General features: G+C 38.6%; 1 protein-coding gene across 2 annotated transcripts in view; it reads right to left on the minus strand.

The window, feature by feature from the left end:
• LOC109981479 (seizure protein 6 homolog) overlaps window positions 1-11,245 on the minus strand; it is a 105,478-nt gene extending 94,233 nt beyond the window's left edge. The window contains exon 1 of one of the 2 annotated variants that reach the window (XM_020630282.3): window positions 10,835-11,241. In XM_020630282.3, the coding sequence (XP_020485938.1) occupies window positions 10,835-10,919 (85 nt within the window). In that variant the 5' untranslated portion in view covers window positions 10,920-11,241. Of the gene's footprint in view, window positions 1-10,834 lie in introns of both variants that reach the window. The other variant, XM_029276679.2, reaches the window with a different exon arrangement.
• Between the last annotated feature and the right edge of the window lie 417 nt (window positions 11,246-11,662).

Genomic DNA, 11,662 nt, shown 5'->3' on the forward strand with positions numbered 1-11,662 from the left:
GTACATGCTCATCCCTAGTAAGCAGGACTGTATATACGATAATCTGACTACACTCACTCTATTTGACATGTGTTGACAAGCAGGTGATTTGCTATGACTGTCTGCAATCCATAAATCAATAAAGGCATTTACAAGAGTAGAATACACTTAACATATTTTAAGTTTTAAGACAAATTTCCCCAAGGGGACATAAAGTGTATCTTACTGTAACTGCAAAGATGGTAGCCTTACCAGAAAAGGCATATTTCATTGAGCTAACATTGGTTTGATGCCAGTTAGATTACAGTAAATTTGCTCTAAATTTACTGATGATGGTTGAATTTTCTCATAATTCTTTCAAATAATCATCTTAACTCATGGTTACAGGCATTATAGGAAAAAATCACGAATCAATTGGACTCTTCCCAGCCACTCTCCACTGCTAAAACCTTGATGTTACTTTATGTTAAAAGACCTTTCTGGTCTTTGCCAAGGGTCATGCCCTACTGTCAGGATTTTCTTTCCTTCATTTGCCTTCATAAATCGCATCTAATCCTCTGAAGCACATGGCTGAATACGTACTCCTTGATCTGGGCTACAGGGCAACGTTCAAGAAGTGATTTCTGGGTTAAATGCAAGTTAAATTAAAAGGATTTTTCTTCAATGTGTCTGTGTGTTTTGGATTCAGAGGGTGTGATAAAATATATTAATCAATTATAAGTAGAAAGAAGGGTTGAATATCAAGCTGTAGTGATCATTTGGTTATCACAGATGTCACAGAAGTGTAATGCCTGATTTACAATCCACGTAGATCATTTTAACACATAATATACCCCACTAATGTGTTGTCTATGGAGTTCAGTGAATCGGGAAAGGTAACAATGAGGTGCAGCTTACCATAAAATAAAATAACTATGTACAAATACAGACATACACATCTAAACCCTATCCAAAGAATTACACCCCAGTTACATAAATCCTTTTTTTTAACCATATCGGCCATTTCTGTTGAATGGATGAATTTAAATTTTGACATGACAATGGTTAAAAAGAAATTAGAAAATCATGGTGCCAAAAAAAAAAAACATGATTCACTGTTGTCATTTCAAGTCAACCATGGGGAAACATGGAAATGTGTGTCTATTTAAATAGTAATTCCTTCAATAATTGTCAAGACATTACACTATAAAAAATGCCAACCAAGAATTCCTTAAGTCAGCCTGTTATTATTTCCCAAACTAAAATGTTAAGATAGAAACAGATATTACATACAATTACATTATATCTCTGTCAAAGAATTATTTGTCTTTCCAAGCAATTCTTACATCAATATAAAGCCACTAAACTTCATCGTCCACTTCACACACCATCTTGCAGAAATGGACTGTGCACTGACCAGCTTTCCCACTAAAAGCTCTAGTCCGGCAATCAATAGCACGGTCTCACAGAGCTCCAGCTGTTCATTGCTAAGTAATCCATTCGTAAGGGAGAGAATTCTCTTTAAAGGCTCACTGCACTGACAGAAGAGGACGGCCACAATGAGCTGGCTTTCCAACACCACCAGAGAACCTGGGAGCCTTTGGACAGCCTCATGACTGACAGACAACTGCCTGACTCCACCTCCCCCCTCCCCCCTCATCCAGTTGTTTGGACTGATAATGTTCAATGTTGGATGGCAGTGGCAAGAACCTCTAAATTATCCACAAGGTCCCATGGAACCATCACTTCAATATACACCCCACTACAGAGAACAAAGCTCATGGCCACATTACAGCCTTCAGCTGTTTGTTTGGATCATCTTGACTGAGGACCCCAGCAGAAGCCTTTAAAATGAAAAAATGAATGCTTCATTTTAGCCTTGATCATAGACTACTAGATGTGGATCTAACCCCCAAGCCAGCTGTTGTTGTTTTACCCTTCTTTTTAAATGCCAACCTACATAGCCATTACCATCTTGGTGGTCTTGTTGCACCAGAAGTGACCATATTTGGACAACAGGGTGGATACAGTATGCATTGAAAACTCTCTATCCTGAATGGCTGGCTGCCACAATATGCCTTGTTATTCACAATTAGCCATACCCTAAAGTGTTGCCTGCTGTATTAATAATTTATCCTTTATTAATCCTGTGAGGGGAAATTCAGTTTTACACTCTGTCTAATGAACATGCTACACAAACAGAATCCTATGGACATGCATTAATGGAGAGGTCTCAGAGTGAGGGGGCTGCCCACAGCGAGCGCTCCAGAGCAGTTTTGGGGTTTGGTGCTTTGCTCAAGGGCACCGGCAGTGCTCAGGAAGTGGACTGGCTCCTCTCCAGCTACCAGACCAATTTCCGGACTTTGTCCGACACTACCAACATAAATGACTCTTAATTCAACCATAGTTTGCAAAAATCAACAAAATTCTGCATTGATTCTACGTCCTTCAAATGTATACATTTTTGTAATCCAGCCCAGTAGAAGGTTAGTTTTACTGGAAAAAGATGATGTTGTCAATTGTATTATGATCCATTTGTCGTCAAAAGTATCTGCACTTAATATTTATCTCCTCTTGAAATTAAATGGATATGAAAGCATAGTGGAGAAAAAGGCGGACAAGCCGCAAAGTATACAGTACATGCAATGGCTCTCCCTGCGCCCTACACACGTTCTCTGCTTGTGTTTGTCTTTGACTATTTCCAATTACTCTTGGAGCGACTATCCTCTTCCTTGATCTATCCACAACATTGTTATCTTCTCTGCTACTTATAATATGTTTACTCATCCTGATGAATTCAATTACATCTTTTCAGAGGAAATTACTGTGGGGGGTGGCTCAACCTGCCAAAGGTCAGCACTAACTGTGAATACTAAAAAAACTACACCCCCAAACACATTACACAGCCTATTACCTGCTGCTTTTCACACAGCACTCTCCAACCCCACATAAGCCTTTTCACGACCACAGATGAAATGCTCTCTAGATGGGATGTGGCGTGGAGAAGAGGGGAAGAGAGCCGAGGCTGTCCCTTGCCCTAATCTTTTCAGAGAGCCATCCCCACTGCAGCCGCAAAACACGCCACTCCTGATTAGGGAGGTGTGTACATGGCCAGGCGGAGCGTGAAAGGTGCTGAAAGGAGGCTTGGCCTGGGGAGGTTAACCATGCCAACTCTTTTTTCTTTTTCAGTAAATCAATAAGGCACAAGGCCAAGGCAAAGCAGGTAGAAGTGAACCAGCAACATACTGCCTTGACGAAGTGGTAGACATCTCTTCATTTCGGTTTTTTATTGCTTGAGGGGTTAGACTACGCTTGGAATGAATTAAATGTGTTTGCAACCCAATTTGGTGATGCACCGTTTCTGAGTCCATTGCCCTCCCTGCTGGAAGTCTTGCCCCCATCGTCGGCTTAAAGAGGGAGATTTTAGAAGTGGTGAATTTCTCTCGTTCTCTCTGAGGATACGTGTTGACAATGTCATTGTAAACGTGTTACTTCTCATCTCTGAGGAGATTATTGTGTTGAGACAAAACACAGGCTGTTTGAGAAACCTATCACATAATTATCTAAGCGCTAAAACCCATTTCACGTCTTTCAATACTGTCAAACCGATTAAACAAACAGGACGGGGTATTCTGTAAGGGCAAGGGCCATTAGTTTGCTTCTTTTTTATTTCTTTTTTTAAGTAAAGCATGTGTTTTGAAAATGATAAGTACCTACTAAGGAACTCACAATTAGGTCCTCATTCAAAAAAAATAAAACTAAATATCACTCCATTTGTGCACTACTCAGTTAGCATTAGTGCTAAACTACTTAACAACTTAACAATGTTTAATATTTAAGATTGGTATGAACACATTTAATCACACTTTTTCACCCTCAGTGATTCTCCCCTTCAGTGATACAATTGGGAGTTGTGTGTTCTCCAGTCAGGCCTGCTTCCTTGAATTCACGATCTACATTTTTAAAGCTGCAGCTATCCACAGTGGGTATGTGGATAAGTCTAAGACTCATATCAGGAAAATGTGTCCCCCAACGTCCGCAACAGTCCCACCAGCAACCGTTGTTTTCATAATATTAATGCAAACACCCCATTAAAAGGTTGAATACAAACTGTATTTTGCCATGCTTAAACTGTAAGTCAAAGTCAAGGTTAGTAAGTGATGGATTTGATGCTCAGCATAATATTGCGGCATGCATTGCTACTATCTGAGCTCACCTGAGGTCAGGTTAAGACTATTCAAAGACATTTCTGACACTTTAAATCGACTTTGTCTACTTCATTGTTTGAAACATCAGCAGTTTTTAAGTGGAAAAAGGCAAGAATATGTGGCAATTTATTTATGATAATTGCAAAAATTCTACCACTATGAGTGCTATTCTGTGTGTTATGTCCATTAGGCTCTGCCAAGGCACCAATCAGGCAGTGCAGTTTTTCCAGGAAATTTTGTCTTTTTTTTCAGTTGTTTTCTGTAACCAATAAGCAATGTGCACTCTTCTGTTCTACCTGGAGTACTTCACACAAGCCTCAGGCAGGATACACACTCTTTCTGTGTTTTAGATTGTTGGCACTAAGTGGGCTAGGCCTACACCCAAATGAGCTGACATACAGTAACCAAACTAAACAAAAACTCAACTCATCAACTTCATGCTAACTAGCAGCAGAAAACTGCCTCGGCCTGAAGTAAGGCTTGAGCCAACATACATTCCAGCAGTTTCTCTTCTTTACCCTCCAATAAACCCCGAGCAAGAACTCTCACCTAACTATTTTTATGCAGCGGTAGAAGGCATCATCATCCTATCATGCAGACTTGTAGCTAGCCAGAACAGAAGATCTGTCAGGTTGCTGCATAAAAAATATGCAGTTAAAAGTATGACAGTGGAATTAGCAAAGGCAAAAAGCTGCTCATTTTTAAATGGCGGGCTTCAAGCAGCAGCACATTAGACATTTTAGATCAGTTGTTACAGCATGATGTTAACTATCAGTCAGCCCTAACCGCATGTTCAGTAGTGCTAAACTGAAGCAACTAAATATGATGCAATGCTGAATCTAACCTTTATTTCCCCTGGCCTTGGGGAACACTCAAGCCTCCGGCTTTTAGCCTGTCCATCTCTTTCTGTGGTTGAACTGTACGTTTGAGCCCACAGTTGACTCTATGTATAAATCCATGAAGAGAATTGAATGAGTTCAGATAAAATCCTATTTTAGCAGACATTGTGTCACAGTGTCAACATGATTTTCTTGTATTTCTTCCTGATTTAAGAAGTGGTACTCTGACTTCTTACTTTATATTAAATCTGGAGCATGACGTTACTATTGACATTGTTTTATTTAAATTATAACAAAATATTTGTCTTTATACTATTTATTCAAGACATAGTAAGCTTACTTTATTATCTTAGGGAAAACAAGTATATGTATTTTAATGAATTTTAACTGAAAATGTTAAATAATTCAGGGAGGAGGAAAAACACCTTACATGTAATATGAGATGAAAACATACTTATCCAACTATTTATACAATATGGCTGGTTGCCCTATTTCTGAGAGTTTACTCTGCAATTTGACCACACAGAAGTGAAAATAAACCAGGTCTGCATGTACTTCATGTTCTCAAAATCTGAGTTCTAATACTTAACAGCAGCTTGGCTGAAGTACAGCTAGCTCAAGTAAGAACACAAGGCTTTTTTTCTATAGGGTGAAACCAGCTGTTGGGAGAACCATGCCAAGAAAACTGATGAAATTCAGAATGATCTTTGCAAAAATTACTTGTTTCCTTTAACAAATAAAGCCCCACACTTTTGAGGAGGAGAGTATATGAGGCAATGATTCAAATTAGGATGCATAGAACATTCTCAGGGAGCGAGCGAGGCATTTGCACATGAAGAGCTGAAAATGAGTCGCATTCAGCCAAGCTGTGAGCTCCACCTAGGAGGCAGTGAAAGAGAGCGAGACAGGCACAGAGAGGGGCTGAGGCAGGCAGGCGCCAAGCCTTGAAGAGGGGCATTCTGGTATAATGACTCTCATTTACCATTGACAGGCCTTGGGAAAGTTAAACTAATTATGACAGCACACAGATGCTGAATAGCCCTTGATGAAGTTAATCACTGGCAATCCAACAAACAGGTGTTGCATGATTTCTGTTACCTCCCCTGAAATTATGGGATGTTCACTTTCTTTTCCAGCACACGGCTCAAAGCAACAATCTGCCCTAAATATGCTGTTTTTCATCCCATGATTCTGGCAATTCACTTTAACATTTCTGAATATGAACAATACTTCCAAAACTGGGGAACATAAAACTTGTGTTTCTAACGGTTATGTTAGTCAGACAAAAGGGGAGAAATTTAGTCCTGAGCGGAATGAATACTCACAAACCGTATTTAGAAACAGAAGTGACCCTTTTCCACCCCGACAACAGATGTCAATACAAAAGCAAGCACTACATATATATTCACGCTGTCTGTGAGTGGAATAGCTCAATCACTGTCCGTAGTTTGAATATGAAAACTTAATTAAGCAAGCTTCAGCATGATAGTAGAATGTTTAATCGCTTTTGTCCTCTCCATTTCAGAGTAGAAGACACGATAACACTGTGAACGACCAGATTGGATTAAAATTGCAGCATGTCCTTAAAACGAGCAACATTTGACAGATGTGTTCAATTTACAGTTACCTTGGGATAAATCATTTTCATTTTCTGGAACAACAAAGACTTTTTGTTTCACACGTACACACTCTTTAGACTAATGGTTACATTTCAAGGAGAGCTCTGTTAAGCGGAAGGTGTTCATAACTCATTTATTGAAGATTGGGATTCATAAAACATCCCGTTATGCTGCTCCCAGATCAGTTTTAACAGTCTGAGAGAATGTGTATTAGTTCTAATACGAAACACTCAGCTGAGTGTCTCAAATATGTGTTGAAGTAAACTGGGGCTAACAGAAATTTTCATGCTATATTGATGTGAGAGTATCTTCTAACTATCTGGGTCAGGATTGTCTACTTTTATTTTAAATATTTGTAATATTAATGGGAGCTGTTTGTAAATAATGTATTAAAATCGGGCATAAATATAAATTTTAAGTAAATGTAGATATAGTATATTGACATTTTACAGTATTTGAGAATATTTTATTTCCATGGAGGGGCCTGGGGAGATAGATAAGATGTGTGCGTCTGATCGAGAACCCAACATGACCCAGTTTGTAAAAGTTATAACACTCTTCATGTTAGAGTGAAGTTGAGAGGTAGTCTCTGCCAGTGGTAGGTTCAAATGAAGTTTTCTCCCTTTGTTATGTGAAATTAAATCGTTTTAAATGGCTTTGGGGTTGTCATGCAGTACCTCTATACTCAGTATGGTCATACCATTTAAAAATCAATACTAAAAAATAACCTGATTCCCTTTGAATCTGCACAAAGTGAGAAATGAAATTCAACTTAGATTTTATATTATTGATCCAATTTATTTGGTTTTACTGGCAGATGGATCAGTAACCATAGTAAACAAGTTTGAATATAACTTCTTATTATTGGGCAAACGCAGATCAAAAGACATACACACGAGAAGTTTCACAAACTACTACAAACTGTGAGAGCAATAAAAAACACAAGTGAAATGTAAATATTAGAAAATCATACAAACTCTGCACACAATCTACTGAGTCACTTTTGCATTCCCACAACACTCAGTGAATGCTGGAGGACAAAAACTAACCGAGAGTGCCTGATGAAAAGCATGGCAAAGATTTAGGGCCTGTCCATTTTGTTTTTCTTGTTGTTTTTGCAGTTAAGGGTGATGTGCATAAAGAACTAAGACATCCTGATCGGAATTTCAACAACCATCCTTCAATCTCTCTCTCTCTCTCTCTCTCTCTCTCTCTCTCTCTCTCTCTCTCTCTCTCTCTCTCTCTCTCTCTCTCTCTCCCTCTCAATATGACCCCCTCTTATGAATTTTTTTTTAATTTATTTATTTATTTATTTTTTAAAGATTAAAGGGATAGAAGGCCTGACCAATTAATTTCTAAAGCGACATTATTTGTCACAACCCTCGGCTCTGTGCCCACAGTCCTGTGATTATGTTTTTCAACATAATCAGTGGGTAATTATTTCTTGCATGCTACATTTGATTTTGTCATTTGCATGTTTTATTGTTTGATGTTCACCATATGAAGGAAATGAAAAAGTTGTAGTCACACTAAGAAACACTCTGCGAGAAGAGCTTGTTGTAATGTGTAAAATAGATTGAATTCATCCGTTTAAACATTGTTTTCTTGATTCAGGAAAGGTATCAAATTTAGAGGATGAGAAAATGTAGAATTAACCCATGCAATGAAAAAGCAAATTAGGGAAGTTTGGACAATGTCACTTTTTTTCTCATGCTGTGGATATCCATATCTAAGTCGACTAATAATTTAAAATGTATGCTATGCAACAATCCTGCCTACGAAGGGGACAACACTACTGCCGCGAGGTGCAATGTCTTGTCCGTCAAGCAGCCTTTAACAACTGAATACTTCACACACAAACGTCCCCTTAGTAAATGAGTGATATTCAATCCATGTACTTATTTAAAAAGATTTAATTGAATTTAGGATCACAAAAGTAGCCTGACTTTTGCAATACGGTAGAAAGTGTGAGGAACAGAGAGGCTTTGAATGAAAAGAAAAAACCTGTCTGTTAACAAATATCCATTCATTTACTTTTTATTTAGATGACCGTAACAGCAGTATTTACACTATATTTACTACTGAAATAATATCTTCTTCTCATGATAATGTGAATAATAACATACGGAATAATTATCAAACAGTTCCCAAAGTTGTAAGATGTCTCTTTACTCGTGATGATGATGATGTTAAAAAGGATGAATGGATGTTTGTATTTTCCTTGAAACAGACATCAGGAAGTGTTCAACAACAGGCTGAACCTCAGTCGTCTCTTTACATATCTCTGTGGCTTTAAAACTCCTGACAACGGCTAAACCTTACAACCATGTGTATTAAAAAACTGAAACAGGCCTTCCACCTCGGAGAATTCACTAAGACGTCAACATGCTGACTGAGCAACAGCGAGCAACTCGCTAATGGAAGCTGTTTAATTTTATTTTGCTCTAAAAATAATTCCCTGTGCATTCGTCCTCTGGAGAGAAGGGAAAGAGCAGGTGTGTTCTTGGGATATATGAAACTCGGTGACTCTAAAAAAAAACCCTCGTAAATTCATGCACCCTGTACTCACTATGCACTTATGGTCTACTGCTGAGTGTGTGTTTTCACAAACAAAGTTCATGAAACATTTAAACAATACAATATGTGCTGTGATGCTGTTAGGCTGTACCACAAATATAATGTTTTGCAATTTGTGTTGCAGTCCAGTCTGAAGCACCTTTCCTCTAGATCAGATGTTTTCATGATTCAAATATTTTGTTTTTCCAAGATTGCACCACGCGTTCGGACGAGCTGACATGTGATGACACGAAAACAGCCGAGGCAATGTGAATTCATTATGACAATTATTGCATTGTTTAAGCACTTGCCTGTCCCTCATAAATGAGTTCAATTTCAGCATGGAACAGATAGCTTTCCGTTTATTTATTCATTGAAAAACAATGAGAAAAGCATTCAGCGCACTTCAACCTATTCTACCTGATAATAAAAGACGTTGTTATAATATTATGTGATACTTGAATTCACTTTTTAAACACAGTTGGTTCTCCATCCTGCTGTCAAAATGTGCAATTTCAAACTGTTAATGTTTATTTCAGATCAAGTTTGACTTAGAAAATAAGCTCTGGTATAAATATCTATTCATTTACAGAGTTTTGCAGAGACTCATACATTCCATAATGTTTTATTACAATATTTCCAATTCATTACTCATATCCTATATATAAACCATACATTAACTCCATGCTCATGCTGGAGATGGTTAATGTCTAATTCCACTGGCTTGACAAAGAAGAGATCCTCACATAAAGAGGAAACTGTGTAGACAAGTTGAACCACGGATAGCCCCACAGAATGATAAAGAGAGGGCGGACGCACAATAGAGAAATAATTAGGACAAGGCCACCAGTGCATGAATCCTTCCACAAGCACTCAACTGTGTCAAACAGCTTGGTCAATAATCTTCAGCAATTCCTGAGGATTAGAGTCTTATTACCGAGCACCGTCTGTCACACAGACCTCTGTGCCCGAGCACAGTCACTTCCTGACTGTTTATTCCGGATTCCCACAAACAAATCATCACATTAGAGGTGAATATGATTCAGAGTGGGGTCTAGTTTGCGAATGTCTTATGAAGTTTTATTTTCCTCCCATGTGTTGTTTACATGTTGTATCTATGGCCATATGTTGATGTGTGTGTGGTGGTGTGTGTTTTTGCACTAAGAGCTATATAAAGTGGTTTTATAAGCTGTGATTTACAATCAACTGTTACGTAATATTCTATGGTCGAAAATGGAAAAAAAATGTCAAAATCTCACCCTTAAAATAGCCTGTACAGGTTGAGCCACTTGGACATTTTTCATTTCTTTTTGCTTCTTCTTTAATATTTAAATAATCTCAGTAGTAGAAGGAAAAAGTAATATTTTTGTGCACATACTCATTGGAAAATCTGTGTGGTCAACTTTTTGAGCAAGCAATATTGTTCTTTCTTGAACCCTAATGAAAAGATATCAACCAACATAATAAAACATTAATATCAAATAAACCTATTGATAAGTAATCCACTGTGCTTTCCCTCTACATACACACTTGTAGATCTGACATTAGTGAACCTGGTGTCACAGCGCAGCACTCGGTTCTGCCCTCGCCTCGTATAGTTTGAGAGTACACGAAACAATCCCCACAAAGTCCACATAAGACCCAAGTTCCTTACCTTGTGCGTGGATTGTGGCCACGGCAGCAGCGAGAACCAAAACCGCCAACAGTCTCTTAAATTGACAGTCCTGTCTCACACACATGTCTAAAGTCGATGTGGGATCTTCTCCGCGAGGCTACAGAAACACGTCCTTGTGTTGAAAAAGAATACTTCCAGGGCTGAGAAATAAAAAGAAGAAAGAAAACAAGCAAAGCGAGGATTTTAACGTCTACAAAAACGCGAACAGAGCCGTGGGGGTTTGCCGTTGCACTTTCCGGTCGATGTCAGCGGGGTGAAGACAGCCGAGAATAATCAAGTGAAACGCGGAGGTCCCTGTTTAATTTGGACGCTCAGTAAGCGGATTCGTGTCTGTGTGAGCAGGCGGCACATGGAGAGAGCAGGCAGCGAGCTTCAGCACCGCGGACAGCTCCTAGCGACAGCTCAGGGAACAGCCTCTTACAACTTCGTTTTCCCACAATAATTCTGCCCTCTTTCCCTCTTATATAGGCATCTATTTTCTACCATCACAGGTAGGTTATGATAACGTGCTGTAGTGTCTTCCCTTACATTATTTGATCTCTTTGAGGCCAGTATCTTTTTTTTAAGACAAGAGAAAGCATGAACAGTATGAAAATGAGGGGGGAAGCTTACAAGCAGCTTTAATTTACTTGTTTTTTTCCTTGTAAGGCATATTGGTATTTTGATGCAAAACTCCATTTATAAGGAGCAAAATTGTAAATAAAACAACAACAAAAACCTGCTTATACTTTATGCAATCATGGAGCTTAGATGATTTGGCAGTTTTTGGAGTAGCTTTATGGATGCACTGTGATCAGTGAATATCCC

Source organism: Labrus bergylta, chromosome 14, assembly GCF_963930695.1.
Source record: "Labrus bergylta chromosome 14, fLabBer1.1, whole genome shotgun sequence".
NCBI lineage: Eukaryota > Metazoa > Chordata > Actinopteri > Labriformes > Labridae > Labrus > Labrus bergylta.